Source organism: Chelonia mydas, chromosome 6, assembly GCF_015237465.2.
Source record: "Chelonia mydas isolate rCheMyd1 chromosome 6, rCheMyd1.pri.v2, whole genome shotgun sequence".
NCBI lineage: Eukaryota > Metazoa > Chordata > Testudines > Cheloniidae > Chelonia > Chelonia mydas.
The window spans coordinates 77,250,197-77,272,728 of NC_051246.2; the positions used below are offsets into that span (position 1 = coordinate 77,250,197).

The following is a 22,532-nucleotide window of genomic DNA, read 5'->3' on the forward strand; positions in this document are numbered from 1 at the left end:
TGGGCTGTCTCTATACCATCTGAAGAGACAAATATGTTCACATGAATAAAATCATGAACACAGAAAATGCGATTAATTTTGCTACTTTGTTTATTTTCTTTAGGTGTTTAATGAAATGACAGAACTGCTCTCATCTTATAGGAACTATGACAATTATCGACGTGCCTACAATGAGTGCACTAACTTTAAGATCCCAATCCTTGGGGTCCACTTGAAGGACCTGATCTCCCTTTATGAGGCCATACCAAATTACTTAGAGGACCAAAAAATTAATGTGCATAAACTGCAGTCTCTGTATAACCACATAAATGAACTGATACAACTCCAGGAGATGGCACCTCCCTTAGAAGCTAATAAGGATCTTGTTCATCTGCTCACGGTAGGTCTCTAAGATCACAGAAACACTGCCTATTTTGAACAGCTTTTCATGCATTTCTCAAGCATTTAAAGCTAAATATATACTTTGCTACAGCTAATACGAAAACAAAATAGCTAAGGTTTTTAGGGTACAGTAGGGGTTACACAGTGGTCCCGGTAAGGACACGGGCTATAGGAAAAGGTATTTGATAATACAGACTGTTTGGTAGTCTCCTTGGGGTTATTTCTATAGGAAGGAATGGAGACATTCTACATTAGCAAGCACGACCTGCACACCTTCACTAAGGAGGCACTAACTAGGGGCAGAGCTGCCTTTACTCCCCGGATACTCCTGGAAAGACAGATGATCTTATAAAAGTCTTCAGGCATGCTGGAGGGGTTTGCTGTGCCTGTTACGGATAGTAGCTGCTGTGTGCTTCAACGTGAGAAGGGGGAGGCATCATAAGATGCTGTTGGGATAAAGGTACCTCAGTTCTGAGGAATATTTTACTTTTCTTTGTGAAGCTGCTGTATGGTACCAGCAAAGATTGTCTGGAATTAGCCTGTGTTTATGGTGGTTCTTTCTGGAATATCTCTGACAGGACAATGTTACTAGTTCTGCAGGGATGCTCTCCAAATTAAATAAGAGATGGGGGTGTGTCTCAATATCATTGTTTTAGTCAAAAAAGAGTAAAGGTCTAGAAAACATGACCTACGTGAGAAGATTTTAAAAATTGGGTTTGTTTAGTTGGAGAAGAGAAGATTGAGGGAGGTACATAACAGTTTTCAAATACATAAAAGGTTGTTACAAGGAGGAGGGAGAAAAATTGTTCTCCTTAACCTCTGAGGATAGGACAAGAAGCAATGGGCTTAAATTGCGGCAAGGGCGGTTTAGGTTGGACATTAGGAAAAACTTCCTGACTGTCAGGGTGGTTAAGCACTGGAATAATTTGCCTAGGAAGATTCACCATCATTGGACATCTTTAAGAGCAAGTTAGCAGGTTAGAGGATGGTCTAAATAATACTTAGTTCTGCCATGAGTGCAGGGGACTGGACTAGATGATCTCTCGAGGTCCTTTCCAGTCCTACGAGTCTATGATTCTAGTTGCTCCTAGAGTATTATCAAACTATGAAGAATTTTTGATACGTACTTACTTTTCCCAAATTGTGCTGTTTATTTTTAGCAGGTTGCAATTGAACAAGATGGCCCAGTTTTGCTTTCAGCTTACAGACCCTGTTTCAGCAAAGCAATTAAATACGTACTTAACTTTAAGCACATGAGTAGCTCTACCACTGGGACTACCATGTGCTCGAAGTAAAACACCTGTGTTACTGAATCAGGGCCATAGTCCGTCAGGTTTTCCTACAGAGCCTTGCTACGTACTGAATTTCCCCCAGCCCCACCCCTCCAAAAAAATAAAAATAAAAAAGCTTTTAATACCTTGTTTAAAGTGATTTTTATGTCCCTAAACTTTCTTATTTTCCATAACATTTTAGCAAAAATAATTTTATGTATACAACTGCAGTCATTCACAATTTCAGTGCAAAGCCTTGAAAATGGAGGGTGTTTTATGACTGACTGTATCAGATGTACATTACTCTGGGTTTGTTGTAAGAAGACTTGACAATAGTAGCTTCTCTCCAGCATTCCAGGGCCTGCGGTTAGCCTATTCCTTCCCCAGGCTCACATCAGCCTCCATCCTACTCCTTCCCATTGCCTTTAGTCACCTGCTTTTGCATCAGCAGACATGTCAGTTTGAAGAGGTGGTGGTAATTGCAGGGAGGAGTGACTAATTCATAATGAAAATATTATTTGACAAAATTAGCTTGTTGTTTTGAATTGCCAGAAACCAGTTTAAGATTTATAGGTTATTTGAAATTATCACTACAACTACTGCAGTAATAATTCTTGATCTGTAGGTTGTTCAGGTGGTTTTTTGCATATATTTGAAATCAGAAACTTGAGCAGCCTTGTTCAGTTTTGTTTGGACATGTCACATGCTATATTTCTGGGCCCTGCTTATACAAGTATGAGAGACACCATCTTGGCTGGTACAGCAGGAATTGAACTGGGGACCTCTAGAGCTAAGGGCATGAGCTACTGTAGCTCGAGCTGCAGCTCTCGATTGGTTACAGAGGGGGACCTGTACACACATTCCTTTGTCGGTTACATAAGCATAACTCCTAGAATCAGCTTTATAGCGTGAATTTGTATGCAAGAGTTCCAAATTTACTTCCTGTGAAAATTATCTAATACCAGCTGAGAATCAGTTATTTGCAAGAACTTCCTGTCACTAAGCTTATTTGCTGCAATATTTGCAGAAACCAAGGCAAAAGGGGGTGTAGGCAAGCTTTTTTTAAAAAAAAATTCTATCTCATCCAGGTGCAATAACAGCCCCCTTCTAAAATTAATGGTGGTAGCACCAGGATTCTCACTATGAATAAGCATCTCCATCTTCTGGCTCTGGCGTGTACTTACCCACTGTTTATGATCCCAGCTGGGTTTGATGAATTCAAGATGTTGAAACAGCAGATTTCAGGCTGACAGCAGCATAAACTATGTGCCGCCTCCTTCAGTTCCTGTGTCGGGTTCTCCATGTCCAGTGATGGACCCTTGCTGATGCTGTTTGAGGGCTATGATAGTGCAGTTCAACTTCCACCATTATCAGATTTGGTCTGCATCCCAGTGTCCCCTGTTGGTTGGTTGGGTTAGCCCCGCACATGACCCAAAAAATTACCCCCTTCCAGGGTCCACAAAAATAGTCAAAAAGAAGGAAAAACCCAGACACTAGGCTACAGCTTCTTCATCAGGGTCTGAGTGGACACTTTTCTTCCCTCTATTGGAGGGGCTTGCTCAGTCTTCCTGTAGCCCTGCTAAATGGTCCTTTGCTCAGCTCCTCTCCAATCTTCTTCCTTAAGTCCCTTTCTCTTTGACAAGATCAGCACCCCTACCCTCATCTAGTCTCCTCCTGGACAGAGAGGCTCACAGAAGTAGCTACCATCTCTCTGAGCTCTCCCATACTGAGGAAAGACCTTTTATACCAAACATGCTTTGTTAGCAGCTTACAGTTCCCATGATCACTGGACTACAAGTCTCAGGATCGTTGTTCTTGGATAAAGGCCATCTCACAAGAGTGAATCCTCACCCTACAGTAGCCTCATCGCCACCACTACTGCTCCTGGCCCTCTACACTTGCTCAGAAATATCTGCTGGTGAAACTTACATTAGACGAGTCTATCCCATAAAACAGTTCCCAGAAAGTAAAAATGGAGGGAATTCCAGAGGGTTGGGTTTAGCAGCCTTTGGGAGTGGAGGACTCTTCCAGAAATACATAGAACTGACACTTGGCCTTTGTGCGATGCGACAACAGAATTTTGGTCTTTCCAAAGAGATTATTTCCTTGTAAAAGGTAGTGTAATAACATGAGACTCAAATCTCAGGTGTAGCTAAACAAATACTGCAGTGTCTGGGCAATAATAACCACAGGAACTCCATATGGTGAGCCTACAGTGGAGTGGAGACCACTTATTTTCCTTGCAAAAATGCAGTCGCATATGAGACGTATCAAGCAATAGCAGCACTTCTGCATAACTGTTTGAATTATAATAGTGTAAAATGTTCTAAGCGACTGCCTGCTGGATACAGACTTATCGAGAGGGGTTAGGTATTCTTCTGACTTTCTTAACAGGCTACTCATAGGTAGAGAGCACAGCCTCTCCCTCTGAGAAACCAGTTAAAAATGGGTTTCAGAGTAGCAGCCGTGTTAGTCTGTATCCGCAAAAAGAAAAGGAGGACTTGTGGCACCTTAGAGACTAACCAAGTTCTTAGAGCGTAAGCTTTTGTGAGCTACAGAATGCATCTGATGAAGTGAGCTGTAGCTCACGAAAGCTTATGCTCAAATAAATTGGTTAGTCTCTAAGGTGCCACAAGTACTCCTTTTCTTTTTTCAATTAAAAATGGCTTCCCAGACTCTGCTGATCATATGGAAACCAAAAGAGATACCATACCACATCCACAAATAACCAACTCAGCAAGAAACTCAATAGTTCTTGGGAATGACTTCCTTGAATTTGTGGATATCGCAATAGTGCTAAAAATGACCTGTACGGCTTAGATAACTTTTCTCTTTTTGCGGGAGTTGGGGGAGGAGGGAGAAGGGGTCACTGAACTCTATAGGAGCCATGTCAATTCAGAGAGGCTAGTTAGACTACTTTCTTTCTTTACAGTTACATTTGTGTGGGTCATGCTTGAATAAAATCTTTACTGAAATTAATTCTAAATAATTAAAATATTGAAAAATAATTTTGTTGCACAGAAACCTAATTTTGCCCTAAACTTCTTGGGTAGCTATTAAAGACAAATCTACCAAAATAGAGTTTGAATTATAAGTGCAGACAAGCAGACATCTCTCGTGGATGTGACAGAACCCCCATTGTAATGTCATGGGGACAACGGACTGTTATCGGGTCACTTATTAACTCACACCGCCAATATCTGATTGTACTTGTGTTCATTTCTTAGGCAATGGGAACAACAGATTGGCATTTGGAAATGTGCCCATTTCAAATTGCTATCAGCACCTAGGCTTTGAATGCATGTTCCCCCAAATGTATGGTTTTGTAGCACAGCCTTAATTAACAATTAATTCACCAGCAAGTTGTAGGTGCACTAGAAACAAGTAAATCCACGGAATAACAGCAACTGCTTAGAGACTAATCCAGTTCTATGATTATTTTCAGCTGTCACTTGATCTTTACTACACTGAAGATGAAATATATGAACTATCATATGCACGAGAGCCAAGAACCAACCGAGCTGCAGTAAGAGCCTTTCCAGAACCTTAACAAAATGATTTAACAGCAATATACATTTCATCCTTGGTAGACACTTGGGTTTAGCCTACGGCTCATTAAAGACACTGATGTGTTTGTGGTATATTGTTGTTACAAACAACAGCATGTTAGTGAACTAGAATAGTAATAACAACTCTGTATACAGGCCTGCGTCTCCTCTCACTCTTACGATACCAGTGTAACTCCATTTATTTCAAATGATGTATTTGAAATATATGGAGTTACTCCTGATTTATATCAGCATGAGTGGAGACATCAGACCCATGAGTTGCCCCATTGATAGTGAACTCTAATTCCTCTAAAGCAACAGGCCTCTAACAATTCCAATAATCTACCCCAAGGCATTTTTATATTATTTTATTTTTCAATTTTTTTAATAAACACGGAAAAGAAAGCTGCTTACTGTGACACTCTCTCAAGGCATCCAGAACTGTCAGTCACCTTGTTAGCCCTCTGCCTTTACAAAAGAGAGATTTGCAGATGCTAAACCAACTGACAACACACTGCCACCCCAGTTGGTTAGCCAGCCAAACAAATGCCTTAGGACTCTGCCAGCCCTTACTTTGCCTAGCAGGTAACACTTGGTGCACCCCAGTGCCCAACCCCCTGGAAGAGCCTTCCCTTTGCTTTTCCTATTGACGTAATGTGCTTGCTTTGTTTTTGGCTTTTACCAGGCTCGATTGACATCTGAGACCTAGGCAGACAGATAAATCAACATTCCATTGTCTAGGAAAACCTTGCTTATCAGCCCTGCCTGGTTTGAACATATTTTCAGTATATACTCAACTGTGTAATGGTTACCCACACATACATCACACAGTGATTGTGATGACCAGCGTGATATAAGTTTTTTCAACTGACACCTTTCACAACATTCTTTACAGATAAGTACCATGACAGCAATGTGTTAGGTGTGGTAAGTCTGTCAGGCCTGATAGCAGTTGCTGTTATATGACAGTGATCTCTTTGCCATTATGCATTGAGGGGCTTTTAAGGTCACCCTTACATTGCATGAAACTGATCTACTGTTAATCAAAATGCATAGGACTGAATGTAGTAGCCATGGGGAAATTACTGCTGTTCTTGATAAATAGGTAGAAACAATAATAATTAAAAGTGTTCATGATATCATAGAGACTAACCATCTGTTATAAAGGAAAATTATGCCTCACTAATTGACAGTTCAAAACTCCTTTGACAAAGTCCTTCACAAAAGGCTAGTAAGTAAATTAAATAGTTATGGGGGGGGGATACATAGTACTGTCAGGAAGCAGAAACTCGGATAGAAAAGAAGAGTTAAATGGTCAGTAGTTTAACAGGATGGCACAGGCTCCATACTAAGACAAGTGTTGTGCAATATACTCGCTGAGCTGGAGCAGGGGGTGAAAAATGAAGTAGCAAAATTTGCAGATGACAATTTTTTAGACTAATCAAGACTGAAAAATCATGCAAGGAATTGCAGCGGTAGCCAATAAAGATGGATAAACAGACAGCCATGGTGGTGGATTCGTTTGTGTTGGGAAAAAACAGCAAAGAACTGCACCTTGGCAGAACTACTCACCCACCTTACTGGGCTCTGAATTAACAGTAATAACTTAGGGAAAAGACCTAAATACCACTGTGGATAGCTCAGTGAAGACCTTCCTCTCTGACCACTGTCAGAGACAGGATACTGGACCAACTGGGCCACTGATCTGCTCCTGGCTAGCCATTTTTATTCTTCTGTTAGACAAAGGAAAGAACTTGGTTATTGAAAATACTTGATGAGATGGTAATAAGTTTCTATAATGTTCATTTTAGCCTTTGACACCTTCCAAACCACCGGTAGTTGCAGACTGGGCCTCAGGCATAGCTCCAAAACCTGATCCAAAGACAATCAGCAAGCACGTTCAGAGAATGGTTGATGTAAGTGGCCATTTTACCATGTATGTTTGATTACCTCCTGTATATGATAATATATGTAATGAGAAGCTGCATACTGAAAACCAGACATCTTCAAACCTGTGCTGAGTCTATTTGCAAACCATGTTAAAACAATTGCATTGTTTGAAAGCACAGTTTTGTTATAGTAGCTGTAGTCCCATCAGGGGTATCAACTAACTGCACTGCTGCTTAAACTGCAACACACACTTGTTGTTTGCTAAAGTTTATTTTGATACAGTGTGTTTGTCACGGCTGGGATATGGGCTGTCTGACCGAGTGGTCAAAGCAAGAATCAGGCCAGGTTATATACCAGAAAGTCAGAGGGTGAACCAAGAGTCAAATGTCAGAAGGCTGGCAGGGTCAGGAGACAAGCTTGAGAGCCAAACCAGAGATCAGGAACCAGAGTTGGGCCAGGTCAGGATACCAGAAAGTCAAGCCAGGGGAGCAGAAGCACACAGTCCATAGCAAGATGGATCGCAGTTGTATGGACATCTTCCTGTTCCTGTGCTGGGTTTAAATAGGACTTTGAACCAATCAAGCTTCCAGGACTGGGGCCCTCTGTCTGTGTTCAGCTTCGATTCTGACAAGAATTAGTAGGGCTCTGAAGTGCAGGGTGGAACCAGATAGCTCCAATGAGCCCTATAGACCAGGATTCGTGACCCAAGGTCCCTGCCAGTGTTTCACATGTGTTTTCACAAATTGCTTGATAAAAAGAATTTGTCATGAGCTAGAGGAACTTTGAAAGTTAAGAGTTAGGACCAGATTCTGCAACCCTTATACTTAATAGATGCAAGCCGTCACATGAACGTCAGTGGTGTTACTCAATGGGCACAAGGGTTGCAGAAATGGCCTTAATTCAGCCAGGCACTTAAGTATGTGGGCAGTCCCACTGATGTCGCTGGGCTGCCCATGATCTCAGAGTTAAGCATGTGCGTAAGTACTTTGCTGAGTTGGGGGCCTACAAGAGAGAAGGTAACTTTTGGCTTGTCTACACATACAAGTTGTGCAGGTGCAAGTTATATTGGAGTAGTTATTATCAATCCAAGTATTTTGATTGAGTGCATTCACACTATTGCACTTGCACAGGTGCAGACATCACTGGGGTCGCACAGCCTTGTTGGCACGGAAGGGATTATAGTGAACATTTTAAAGGAGGGAACTAGGAGACAGAGAGGCAGTGGGGGCCTGGCAGCCCAAACTGAGAGGGTGGCAGGTGATGTTGTGGGGGAGAAGGCAGAAAACACCAAGCAGAGAAAGCAGGGGAAATGGCCAGTAGTTTGTGTAGAGGAGCTATGGGGATATAGAGAAGGGAAGGACACTTCTGCCCTCCCCCATAGCTGTTTCTGCCTGGTTTCAAACAACAAAGGCAGCAGGCACTGAGAATCGGAAGGAAGCTCCTGAGCTCAGAGCTGCCCTCTTGTATGACAGGTACTGGCAGACGACCTTGTTTTGGGTGAGAGTTTCTGAGCTCTGTTTACACATGCTTCTTGCTCCAGACAGCAAGGAAGTCAATTCTCTTAACTTCAGGTCTAGGCAAATGTGCTAGGCAATATAGCCCCTTTGGTAAACCCAAGAATGCTCTGAAAGGTTTGGTGTTCTAGTGGCTTGCAAATGGGGCTCCTGGGAGTTTGTAAAACATCTTAAAGTCAGAATGACTTTGGGACAAGCTGATGACTAGATAGGGAGTGCAGAAAAGTCACCACCCCTCAGTGCATCAGTCACTGCTGCAGTGTAGGCTAGAAGTGGGAGAATTACTTGAATTGATGTCGCTGTATTAATGAAACTGTGTCTACGGTGCTACTCCATTGATTTAACACTCCCTCCAATGTAGAGCTGCCCTGATAAAATAAGCTGGGCAACTATTTTGGTTTAACTACAGAGATCTAGCTCTGGGAGATGGTGTGTGCATGCGCACGCACCTAATCCCACTTTAATAAAGAGGGCTTCAGTGGTGCAACCTTTGTGTGTGGACCTGGCCACAGTGGCTTAGAGAGGGGGGAAAGGGGCTGAGTGTGAAAAACAAAGGGATTTGTGGAAGGGAAGTACCACCATACCCAGGCAGTGGGATTGCACACACTATGGAGCAGTACAGAATTTGGTCCATGTTGTTTAGAATTTACCTTTGGGTTTTGACATCAATCCAGAATGTACGATGGTTCTATAGACTTAAGCAGGGCAGGCAGCGAGAAAGGTCCTTGCGCTGTTTTAAAGAAAACCATTAAAGTTTATTTTACACTGAATGACTCAGAAGCAATACATGTTTTTGTCTGGGTATGGTGGTACTTCCACCATATTTTGATATATTTTGAACTTAATTTTTTCCCCAAAAAAGGTGATAAGTAAGTTGTCCAACTTCATTATAATTTCCTCTATTATCATCTTATCCAGTCTGTCTTCAAAAATTATGACCATGATCAGGATGGATACATTTCTCAGGAAGAATTTGAAAAGATTGCAGCCAGCTTTCCATTCTCATTTTGTGTCATGGACAAGGACAGGTGTGTGTCTGTGAACCTCATTTTTACATCTGTTTCTGCATGTGAGCTTCTTAACAGATAGTTGTTGTCATAAGAGATGTTAAAATCACCTTCCTCTCTCCCAAAATGAAAGTGGAAACGTAACTCACAAAAGCACCTTCTGAGTTAGTTGCAAATGACCTCACCCCCCTGCAGCAAAATCAAACCGTTGTCTGTTGTGAGACTCCAATACTCCGCTTAGACCAATTGAAGAAAATTGAAGTGTAATATCATAAAGAATCTTTTATTGAATTATATTCAATAACATTAACTGTATTGAACATTTTTCTAAGGTAAAACTGTGTCTCAGAACAGGCTTTTGTTGTTGTCATTGTTAAAGACCATGTAGAGAAATAAAATATGTTTGGCGCAGACCAGTGAAACCTGTGTTTTGATCAGATGACAACAGATTTGTGTGTTAGCCAAAAAATGTTCCTCAAAATATAGAAAAATGCAGCTGTGGTCATTTGGAGTTTCTCTGGCCTGCCAAGGATTAAAATTAGAAAGCAGAGAAAATTAAAATTTGACTCTGTCAGAAATGCGTGGTATCTCTTTCCTCCTCCTATGAGGAAAGCACGCTTTCTAACACCACATTAGAGATAGTAAAGAACAGCGTGAATTCCTGTTGGAAGGAATTATTCCCTTGCTTCATTTTTTTTGCTTTGTTTTGATAATTGTGAACAGTGTTCTGAAGGTGTTGTGAGGTTGCACTTCACAAGAAGCTATTTTGTTTAGTTGTATAAACTGCATTTTAATTCATAAATGAGTTTCTGTAGAACCCATGGCCAGATTATTGAATAATTCTGACATCTACGGCTGTTAGAAGTGGGGGGTGGAAGATGTAGTTAACTCTCCTTGTGCTGCTGGAAAGCAGAGCCCCTATTAACCATCTCTCTCGTTTATTTGCAGGGAAGGTCTGATTAGCAGGGATGAAATAACAGCTTACTTTATGAGGGCTAGCTCGATCTATTCTAAATTAGGTCTTGGCTTTGCTCACAACTTCCAAGAGACCACTTACCTAAAGCCTACGTTCTGTGACAACTGTGCTGGATTTGTAAGCTTATTTTTTAAGTACATTACATTAACATCTATTAGCATAACGATGTTTCTTCAGTCTAGTAAGCAAACATTTATCATTTAATATTGAAATCTTAGGACAATTTATATGTTTAATGTTACTGACCATGTTTCAATGGAGACGTTTCCCTCCTTGGTGGTGGTTTTGCTTCTCTAACGTTGCTCCTTCTGCCTCGTGTTCTTCTGGCTGCCAAGGCAGTCGTGTTTCAAGCTGCATCACTGTCAGGCAAGAGGTTCAAAGCCTAGCGCCTCCCTCCCCCAGAGTTTGTTGGGCCTGGCCCAGCACTGAGCAAAGCTGGGCCTGCTTCCTGTTTAGCAAAGGAAGACGGGCAAGCTGACTATGCTGCTCCCTTATGACTGATTCCTGGGATCAGCATCATGCTGTTATGGGGTGATGTCTGGTACGCGTTAGTGATGGCTCCTGAAGGCGTGTCACAAGCTGGAGACTAGGCTTTACACAAGCACAATAGACATGACTTGTGACACCCCTGCTACTCCAATTGTGGGACCTCTTTTCAGATCGGCAGACATGATTGATGCAAGAAAAAGTATCAGGCTTCAAAACAAAGGGGTGGGCTTTTGTCACATTCTTGTGCCTGGAGAGGGCCATCCGACATGCCAAAATTCAATGAAATATCTTAACACAAATATGCCTTTTTTTCCTTTGTGCCTGAAATACCAGCTCTGGGGAGTTATTAAACAAGGATATAGATGCAAAGGTAATTACTACTTCCTCTTCTGTTGACTGAATGCATAGTTGTGAAGGTGCCCTCAAAATTAATGATAAGGTTGTATAGCCTGAGGATACATTACCTTTTCCATAGCCTCACTTCAATCCCCCCCACCTAAGGAGCGTCTACTGACAGAGGAAGCCATGGCCTGAGATCTGGAGGAGGGGCAGGTGGCCCTCAGCCAGTTTGAAGTCATAGGACCTCACAATGGATGGCCCTAGCACTCTGCAAATCCCTACAGGATCTGTAATGGACACTCCTAGGGAAGCAAACCCCATCTCCCACAGAACTATTTGGGGAGCTCCACAATGGAAATCTTGCAGGGTTTTCCTTCCTCTGAATACGCTCCTGCAGGCTTTTGCATGGGAGAAGACAATGTGACCATGCAATATTAAGTAGCCACCTGGGCCAGTACCACTCTAATGTGTTCTGCTTGGCTGAGTTTTTGCTAGTGGGATATCTTCAGTATAAAAGTGGGTTTGAATGGTACATTGCACAGGGATGCAGTTGAGTATATTTACCATCCATTTGTGGTTTCATACCATGCCTTACAGAACATGTAAGAAGGCCTCTGCAGTTTCCTGGGGAGGTAATACAGTGTGGGAACGGATCTCAGATGCTGCAGCAAAACCACTAAATGCTACAAACCTTGTTTTACTTGTTTACAGACTGTGGAATGAACTGTCACAAGCAATGCAAAGACCTGGTTGTATTTGAGTGCAAGAAAAGATCCAAAAGCATGACTGCTGATAACAGCCCGACCTCAGCCCTCGCTTCTAGCCTCTGCCCTGTAGGAGTCAAAGAGCAATTCCATGGTGAGGAAGGTTCAGATATCTAAGATCAAAGTGCCATATAGGACCCCTCCTTTATCCCCTCCCCCAACATGTTGATTAATTGAATACCTGGGTGGTATGTGAAGCTTCCCCTAGGAGAGGCTAGCTCCCTGTCCCGCCTCTTCCACCTGCAGCCCTGCCCACGCTACCCCCTGCTCCGCCCAGGCCCCCTCCCTTGTGAGGGCCCCAGCATCTGCCACATTTCTCCTACCCTTACCCCTCCCCACCGAGGCCCCCGCCACTCAAGATCTCCACATCCCTCCTCTTCTCCACCCCCTCTTCCCTGATGCCCCCACGACTCAAGCTCTCTGCATCCCTCCTCTCCTCCATGTCCCTGGTCCTGCAGGGGTGGGGGTGGGGGGGTGAGGAGGGATGTGACGAGTGGCAGGTGGCCGGGTCTTGCGGGGAGGAGGTGGAGGAGAGTTGCGACGCAGTGGCTGTGCAGGCAGCCTTGCAGGGAAGAGTGGGGTGGAGGAGAGGACTTGGGGGGAGGAGAGTAGGGACATGGCAAGCAGCGGGGACCTGTGGAGGGGCAAGGAGAGGAGAGACTCACCAGGCAGTGGCGGGGGTCTCGGGGAAGGGGCAGAGCAGGGAGCTGTGCCAGGGAAGGCTTATACCTGCCTCTCATGATTGAATAGCATTAGTTAATAAACACTAGAATTCATTAACAACAACATATTGACTAGTATCAGAGGGGTCACCGTATAAGTCTGGACTGGGGCTAGAGCCAGACATAAGTAAACCTAGGTCTGGGTGCACCCACCACTATTCCTCTCCTGCTCACAATATTGCTAATTATTTCAGGCCTGGTCATTTCCTGAGCAGAGACCTCCAGTTGTGTGAAATTGAATGACGTGCACAAATTCCCACAAGAGCTGAGCCAAGACGTTGTCCAACTTTTCTGAGCTGTGACTCAGAGGATCTGAGCCCAGCTATCTAGAAGTGAAAGGCTGATGTGTTAACTAATTGTGCCACCTTGTGACAAGCAGATTGCAGTGTGCTCTAGTTTCTACCACTTGGCAGGAAGCAATTGCAATATTAAATAAGTGGCTCAGAGTTAAATTCAAGTTTTGCTTCTGGGTTTCTAAAATCAACTCATGTACATATCAGTGCACCAAGAAAATTAAAAGCCATAATTACATTCTTTTCTTCATTTCCCTACGTGATTTCAAACTCCCTCTTGGTCACCTTAACCTTCACTGACCCCCTTACATTAATACTCAGTTGTACAGATCTTTATTAACTGCCCATGCTTTCCTGCCTATTTCAATCCAGGAAACATGGCTTAATCTCAGATTTAATAAGTTAAGCATCCAAAAGAAGTAGTGTTTCTTTTTTGACTTGGATTTCCCCAAGGTATTCGCTCTCATCATCTTTGAGCTCTCCTGCTCTTTGCGCATTGCCTGTGTCTGTAAATCTGCCTGTAACCACACCCCCAGCATTGCCCATGTACACCACTGCCTCAATTGCTCTGATGGGGGAGTTCTCACCCATGCCTCCATATAAAGATGTAAACGTTTCACAGTGATGGTAATTAACCATTGGAACAGTTTACTGAGGGTCATGGTGGATTCTCCATTGCTAGCAATCTTTAAACAAAGGCTGGAGGTTTTTCTAAACAATATGCACTAGGAATTATTTTTGGGAAGTTCTATGGCCTGTGTGATAAAGGAGGGCAGGCTAGATTATCACAGGGGCCCCTTCTGGCCTTGGAAGCTATCAGGCTGCTCTCACTGACCTGCTCTATGGTCTCCCTCAGGCCCATCTCTCTCCAGCCTCCAGAACATGCAGGGCTGTAACACATGCAGATATGGCCATCCATCTTGCCCCAGGTACAAAGAGCCACAGCTGCATCCTTCATTAGCTTCACTGACTCCCCCGTTCATTTAAAAGTTCTCAAATTGTCTCCATTTCTCACCTCAAGTGCTTGCCCTACATAGTTACTACAGTCAGATTTGCCTCTTTCCCTTCCTTTTCCCCTGCCTGTACACACATCTAGTCACAGCCTCATCTTCTCACGTCCCATTCATGCGCCACTCCTGAAGAGAAAGTTTTCTCTGAAGTTCTGCCATCTGGACTGGCTCCCCTGTATCTCTCACCTGATCAGCTCTTCAACCATTTTCAAATCTCACGGGAAGACCTCTCTTTTCCACTCTGCTTCTTGTTTGACACCCCAGAGGTTCGCAGGGTTGTATACAGATAGTGGGGCAGGGCCAGGGATGTTCAGTTTTGTTCAGTAAGAAAGTTGGCAACCCTACCTGAAAGCAACAGCTTCTGGTCCCACAATCATGGATTTCCCAGCCTCCACAGAGCTCGCCTTCTCTGTGCCAGCTAGGGCTAACCCCCGAGTGCTCCCTGCAGTATCCAGTCCCTCTCACTGGACACTCACAATAATTATCAGGTAAGCGGTCCCCAAAGCAACAATGTACAAACAGCTTGGCTGGTACATCTCAGGATGTGATCCTTTTATAACACAACAGCAGTGTAATCTATTTCTATGCTTATTAACAAAGATTATGATTTTAGAGATATTGATACAGGATAATGAGTGGAAACAGAACTGATTACACATATAAAACAAAACATAAAATGCAATCCAAGGTCTACACTTATTAATAGTTACCTTTCCTGTTTTATAAAGTAGATCTTCTCCCAAGGATTCAGTTATGAAAGAGCTGCTGGTTTTCAGTCAAAACCAGGACCCAAGTTTTCATAACGATCGCAACACCCTTCAAGGGGTTTCCTCAGTAAGGGGATACCAAAATGAGAAATAAAAGGAGAAGCAAAAAGCCAAACTCATTGTTTTGACCCCTCAGTCAGGATTGCCCCTTCACCCCCGCATTGTGATGCCTCCAAGTTGTCTTCAGATCCTTCTGCTGATTTGAAATGCAAATATAGCTCCCATTGTGTTTGGCTTACAGTGCTTAATCTACATATTAACCTAGGCAGACTCGTGAACATACATGCCTTTGTCTGGCAAAACCAGTTCTTCACTTCTACTGGGGAATTACACCTTGATACAAACCAAAAGGACATAGTTTCAATATAGAGACATAATTTTTTACATATAATCAGTACATAGATATCACAACAATATTAATGATCAGCAAAATATTGGCTTTCATTTAAGATTTCACACAACATGCTTTACTGATAAATGCCATGACAGCAACCTCTTAGGTGTAGTGAGTTTAGCAGGCCCAGCAGCAGTTGCTGTTACAGAACAGTGAGCCCTTTGCCAGCTGGTGTGGAGGAGCTCTTAAGGTCACACTCTTACCTCTCCATTTCTCACTCCTTCTGCTTTCATTTATTGCTTTCATTTTGTAACTGTTGTTTAACTCGGCAAACCATTCTGGGATCACTTACATGAAAGACACTGCAAAATGAAGTATTTCATTGCACCAGTTTTAGAGGGGTAAGTTAACACAAAGACTGTGATTTTTTTCCCCAAGGCCATGGGGAAAGGAAGAGTATGTAAAGGTATAGAGAGGTTGTTTTACTTTGTATTTGGCACTGGTCTGACCACTGCTGGAATACTGTGTCCAGTTCTGGAGTCCACAATTCAAGAGGGATGTTGATAAATTGGAGAGGGTTCAGAGAAGAGCCCAGAGAATGATTAAAAGATTAGAAAACATCCTTGCAGTGGCAGATGCAAAGAGCTCAATCTACTTAGCTTACAAAGAGAAGGCTAACTCGTTTACGTTCTCTAAGTACCTGCATGGGGAACAAATATTTAATAACGGGCTCTTCAATCAAGCAGACAAGAGGTATAACATGATTGAATGGCTGGCAGTTGAAGCTAGACTAATTCAGACGGGAAGTAAGGTGTACATTTTTAACAGTGAGTGTAATGAACCATTGGAACAATTTCCCATTCTCCGTCAGTGGTAATTTTAAAATCAAGATTGGATGGTTTTCTAAAAGATCTGCTGCAGGAATTATTAGGAGGAAGTTCTCTAGTGTGTATTATTTCATTTTCATTCATAGTACATAAAAGGTTGTTGCAAGGAGGAGGGAGAAAATTGTTCTTAACTGCTGAGGATAGGACAAGAAGCAATGGGCTTAAATTGCAGCAAGGGCAGTTTAGGCTGGACATTAGGAGAAACTTCCTAACTGTCAGTATGGTTAAGCACTGGAATAAATTGCCTAGGGAGGTTGTGGAATCTCCATCACAGGAGGTTTTTAAGAACAGGTTAGACAAACACACTGTCAGGAATGGTCTAATTATTACTTAGTCCTGCCTTGAGTGCAGGGGACAGGACTAGATGACCTATTGACGTCCCTTCCAGTTTTACACTTCTGTGATGCTACATCATCTTAAAGACAGCTACATTTACAGTAATACTTTCCTAATTCTTTCCCATGTAAGTAATTATTGCAGTTGCTGCAGGGATTTTATGGGATTGTGAATCGGAGGGAAGGTGTCCACACTCTGGAAAAAGTTTCAGAGCCTCTGCTACTAGACCAAATTCAGAGAGATGTGAATATAAACACCATTTCAGCTTAAATATTGCATAGTACATTGTTTTAAAAAGGCACACTGAATGACTATGGCTATATAGCTTCCTTCCCAGTGCAGGTCTCCAATTAACTCAGTTCGTTGTTTCTGTTCTGTAGGGCAGGAGGAAGGACCGTTTACATTTCCTAATGGAGAAGTGGCTGAACACAATGAAGAGAGCAAGGACCGAACAATTATGCTTATGGGCGTCTCGTCCCAAAAAATCTCAGTGAGAGTGAAGCCAGCTGTTCTTGACAAGAGCACACAGACTGAGCCAACACTGGCAAATAGCGATGTACCCAGCAGGCAGATGGAGAAGGAGCATGGGATACCATCGGAAAATATTTATCTACAGCCTGCAACACCATCTCCATGCCCAAGCCCAGTTCTAAGCCGCAAAAAGGCTTATGTAAAATGGGAAAACAAAGACTCTAGTCAGAAACGGAAGGACGAGCTTCGCATCTATAAACCCTCGTACCAGGAACTGGAGCAGGTACTTACCCAATGGATCATATTCTCCTTTCCACTACAGTGGCACAGTAAAGAGGCCTTTAAGTTAATTTAACAATCCACTGTCACTTCAAGGGCCTTTTGCGCTGCCAGGATAACGAACTACTGGAACAATTAATAAGGGATATTTGTAGAGTCTCCATCCCTTGAAAACGTTAAATCAAGATTGGATGTATTTCTAAAAGTTATGCTCTAATTCAAGCATAAGCTATTGAGCTTGATGCAGAAATTATTAGGCCTTTCTTATGCAGGAGGTCAGACTAAATGATCACAATGATCCCTTACGGCCTTTACATCCATAGGTGAAATCCTATTCTCATTGAAGTCACTGGAGCCAGGATTTTACTCCATAAATCTAGTCATCAATTTTAGGGACACTCCAGACTGGGCAATAGTTTGCAAATTAGTTTCCACAGTGAAGATGTTGCCATTAAACTGTAAGCCACTATGCTGATGCCAGGTTAACCCTGCCGTGCCAAAAACTCTCTCTAGCTAAGTAGTAGCACTAATAAAGCCAGACTTTACCATGAAAAAGATGTAAAGTTCAAAATTTAATTGGGATCATTAAATTTTATAGTTTTTATTTTTTTTTGCATTTCTTTAAAAAATCCAAAGGACATCAAAGCCTCCCCAAAAAAACTCTGAATGCAACTTCAAGGTGATACAGTTAATCATAAAAACTCAAGAAATATGGAAGCTAAAGCTTCCATAAATAACCTTAACTCTGCAGAACAGAATTTAGTGTTTTTAGTTCCATTTTCTATTTAAAAGAACAAGCAAGTGTATAACAGTTTATGTTGTAATATGTACACATCATAAAATTGATTGGAAGGGTAATGTGGCCAAGTTCACTTTGCTGGTGAAATATTACACTTTCCTGACTCTTTGTGATTTTTACTGTGTAGAAGTTGCATTAACAGTTTTTCGCATTTAACACCTAGAAAAGTCTGAGTGGTCAAGCAGAGAAAGAGAAATGACACTGGAGAACAAGAGGCTGGAACCAATGAAACTGAAGTGAATATACAGAAAGAAAGACATTGAATGTGTGGGCTACTCAGCTATGGAGAAAACAAGAAGGGTAATAGAAATAAGAACGCTGGAAGGGAATGACAAGCACATGATTGTGAGGGTAAAAATAAGAAAAAAATACCCCAGAGAAATGTAAATAAGAGAAAAGAATAGCATGGAATTCATGATACGGGAGGGCACAGATAGCAGCTGAGAAAAAAACCAGAAGAGAGACAGATGAGGACTAATGAAAGAGAGAGAAATAGAACTTTATAGAAATGAAAGGCATTCAGCAGAGTAAAATGGACAAACCAGACAATCAGCAATGAGGAACTGTAAAATCTATATACAGTGTTAACCATTGTAAAATAACTACCTAGAAGCCCGAACCTAGATTGGGGCATTGTTCTAAGCACTGTACAAAACACATAGTAAGAAACGGTTCTTCAAATCCTGGCCTGTGTGGCTCCCGCTGTTATTGGTGCACATGTGTTCCATGAACATGAGTTTAAAACTTTCTGGTAAGCAGTGTCCACTGGGATCACATCTGTGCCCAGTACGTGCTTGTGCTCCCCACAATCCTAAGGCGTAAATGGCCACAAAAGCTCCGTATGGGCAGTAAGGTGGGAACTGTGGCATCCTCCTTTCACTTGCAACTAGTCCAATAGTTTTTTGTTATTAATTGTATGTATAGATTTAGATTATTAGTTAATAGTTTTTCTGCCCATTTGGCAGCTTTCCAGTCCCCTTTTGTCCCAGGGAATGTTCTTAGATGTTTGTGCCTTACCACCTCTATGATAGACTCCAAACCCTCAGCGCTCGAGTTCTACTCTTTCTGCAACAGGCTGATTCTGCCCCCCACCCAGGGCCAGATGACACTGCCATGCTCCTTCCCTGGAACAGAATAAAGCAAAGGTGTGTAAGAGGAGCCTAGAGCCCTGTGACTCTGATAACTCTAAGGCCAAGAATATAGATCAGCTCAAGAAAGTGACCCTGACTAGCTCGCCATCTCCCTCAGGACAAAGGGAGCCCACTTCAGCTCCAGGACTGGAGCACGGTATTGACTGCCTCAGCAGCGATAGAATCCTCAGATGCTAGAATCTCTCTCAATACCAAAAGACCTTTTACTCTCTGGTACAAGGCTCAGTTAGCCATCCTGTTACCTGCCCTCAGGGAATCCTCCAGTGCTTAATTTGTGCTGGGGCTCAGCCCGGCACCTCTAGTCTTGGCACCTCTAGGCTCAGCCGTGGCACCTCTGGGCTCCCAGCCAGCAGCTGCCGCTCTCCAGCTGCCCAGCTCTGAAGGCAGCACCGCCACCAGCAGGAACGCAGAAATAAGAGTGGCAACACACCATACCACACCATCCTTACTTCTGCCCTGCTGCTGGTGGTGGTGGCGCTGCCTTCAGAGCTGGGCGCCCGGCCAGCCGCCGCCGCTCTCCGGCCACTCAGCCAGTGCTTAATTTATGCCAGGGCTTTCTGGGGCTGAGCTGTGGCACCTCTTTCATTGCAAATTAAGCACTGGAACCCTCCTCCTCAGTACTAATTCTCACACTGCTGATCCAATCAGCATTTTCTACAGACCTCATCTTCCCCATCCTCCTACCTCCACCCAGCTTCTGCTAAGGAGCATTCCCATGCTCTTAAGAGCCAAAGTAGGGATATCACCCCAGTTTCCCTTCAGGAAAGGCACCTCCCCCATTACACAGTTGAAAGACTTTGGAAGGCTACTTCTCCTTCTCAGTCGTTCTACCCTTCCTGGCTTTATTGGGCATACTGGGGTGCAGCCTCATGTACCTCTAGGTCCCACTCTCCTGTACCTTCAGCTAGAAAAGGACCAAGATCAACTTCCATGCAAAGGGCAGCGTCGCCCACACACTAAAGATGTCTATATATACGGCAGCATGCTGAGTACGGACACTGCATGCCCAGCTAGCATGTGTTCAGTGAGACATGGCTTAGGCCAGAAGAGTGCTCTACATGCAGGAACCCCCAGGATAGATACTCTACACCCAAGCAGTGCTTTCTATGTCTACACTGGTACTTTTAGCCGTACCCTGCTGCTGGAGCCTGTCCCTGCCACAGTGAGAGCCTCCATAGAATCATAGAATATCAGGGTTGGAAGGGACCTCAGGAGGTCATCTTGTCCAACCCCCTGCTCAAAGCAGGACCAATCCCCAATTAAATCATCCCAGCCAGGGCTTTGTCAAGCCTGACCTTAAAAACTTCTAAGGAAGGAGATTCTACCACCTCCCTAGGTAATACATTCCAGTGTTTCATCACCCTCTTGGTGAAAAAGTTTTTCCTAATATCCAACCTAAATCTCCCCCACCGCAACTTGAGACCATTACTCCTTGTCCTGTCCTCTTCTACCACTGAGAATAGTCTAGAACCATCCTTTCTGGAACCACCTCTCAGGTAGTTGAAAGCAGCTATCAAATCCCCCCCTCATTCTTCTCTTCCGCAGACTAAACAATCCCAGTTCCCTCAGCCTCTCCTCATAAGTCATGTGTTCCAGACCCTTAATCATTTTTGTTGCCCTTCGCTGGACTCCCTCCAATTTATCCACATCTTTCTTGTAGTGTGGGGCCCAAAACTGGACACAGTACTCCAGATGAGGCCTCACCAATGTCGAATAGAGGGGAACGATCACGTCCCTCGATCTGCTCGCTATGCCCCTACTTATACATCCCAAAATGCCATTGGCCTTCTTGGCAACAAGGGCACACTGCTGACTCATATCCAGCTTCTCGTCCACTGTCACCCCTAGGTCCTTTTCCGCAGAACTGCTGCCTAGCCATTCGGTCCCTAGTCTGTAGCGGTGCATTGGGTTCTTCCGTCCTAAGTGCAGGACCCTGCACTTATCCTTATTGAACCTCATCAGATTTCTTTTGGCCCAGTCCTCCAATTTGTCTAGGTCCCTCTGTATCCTATCCCTGCCCTCCAGCGTATCTACTACTCCTCCCAGTTTAGTATCATCCGCAAATTTGCTGAGGGTGCAATCCACACCATCCTCCAGATCATTTATGAAGATATTGAACAAAACTGGCCCCAGGACCAACCCCTGGGGCACTCCACTTGACACCGGCTGCCAACTAGACATGGAGCCATTGATCACTACCCGTTGAGCCCGACAATCTAGCCAACTTTCTACCCACCTTATAGTGCATTCATCCAGCCCATACTTCTTTAACTTGCTGACAAGAATACTGTGGGAGACCGTGTCAAAAGCTTTGCTAAAGTCAAGAAACAATACATCCACTGCTTTCCCTTCATCCACAGAACCAGTAATCTCATCATAGAAGGCGATTAGATTAGTCAGGCATGACCTTCCCTTGGTGAATCCATACTGACTGTTCCTGATCACTTTCCTCTCATTTAAGTGCTTCAGGAGTGATTCTTTGAGGACCTGCTCCATGATTTTTCCAGGGACTGAGGTGAGGCTGACTGGCCTGTAGTTCCCAGGATCCTCCTTCTTCCCTTTTTTAAAGATTGGCACTACATTAGCCTTTTTCCAGTCATCCAGGACTTCCCCCGTTCGCCACGAGTTTTCAAAGATAATGGCCAGTGGCTCTGCAATCACAGCCGCCAATTCCTTTAGCACTCTCAGATGCAACTCGTCCGGCCCCATGGACTTGTGCACGTCCAGCTTTTCTAAATAGTCCCTAACCACCTCTTTCTCCACTGAGGGCTGGCCATCTACTCCCCATGCTGTGATGCCCAGCGCAGCAGTCTGGGAGCTGACCTTGTTCGTGAAGACAGAGGCAAAAAAAGCATCCTCCAGCAGCAGGGAAAGGCTCTGGCAGGGGGTGAGGGAAGAGGCAGCCCTTTCCTGCTGCCTCCCTGCTGCTGGAGCCTTTTCTCGCTGCACTGAGGCTCCCTGTTGTCGGAGCCTTTCACTGCAGCAAGGAAAGGCTCTGGCAGTGGGGAGACAGTGAGAAAAGGCAGGAGCTGCTGGAGTTGTTCCTTGCAGTATGTTGCTACACGTGTGGTACCCGTACACCATACACTGTTATCAGCGTAGACATAGCCACAAAGTCAGAGAGTCAGGGCCTGAATATGAAGAGGAGGATTCCTCCAGAGATCTGTTTGATGAAATGATAAAACAACCTGCTGCTCATTCATTATCTCCTGCTGAGGCAGACACCCCTGTACTGATCCTGTCTGCAGCTGATTTTAGACAGTGGTTTTCTAATTTTTTGAGCTGAGCCCCCACCTTTGGAGTT

At 43.7% G+C, this 22,532-nt stretch overlaps 1 protein-coding gene across 5 annotated transcripts in view; it reads left to right on the plus strand.

The window, feature by feature from the left end:
* RASGRP1 (RAS guanyl releasing protein 1) overlaps positions 1-22,532 on the plus strand; it is a 72,424-nt gene that overhangs the window by 45,170 nt on the left and 4,722 nt on the right. For 3 of the 5 annotated variants that reach the window (XM_027831512.3, XM_043548710.1, XM_043548711.1), the window contains 8 exons: positions 104-379; positions 5,098-5,178; positions 7,012-7,116; positions 9,523-9,632; positions 10,560-10,704; positions 11,410-11,446; positions 12,127-12,273; positions 16,909-17,282. In XM_027831512.3, the coding sequence (XP_027687313.1) occupies positions 104-379; positions 5,098-5,178; positions 7,012-7,116; positions 9,523-9,632; positions 10,560-10,704; positions 11,410-11,446; positions 12,127-12,273; positions 16,909-17,282 (1,275 nt within the window). Of the gene's footprint in view, positions 1-103; positions 380-5,097; positions 5,179-7,011; positions 7,117-9,522; positions 9,633-10,559; positions 10,705-11,409; positions 11,447-12,126; positions 12,274-16,908; positions 17,283-18,240; positions 18,763-22,532 lie in introns of those variants that run through there. The other 2 variants (XR_006291545.1, XM_037900510.2) reach the window with 2 other exon arrangements.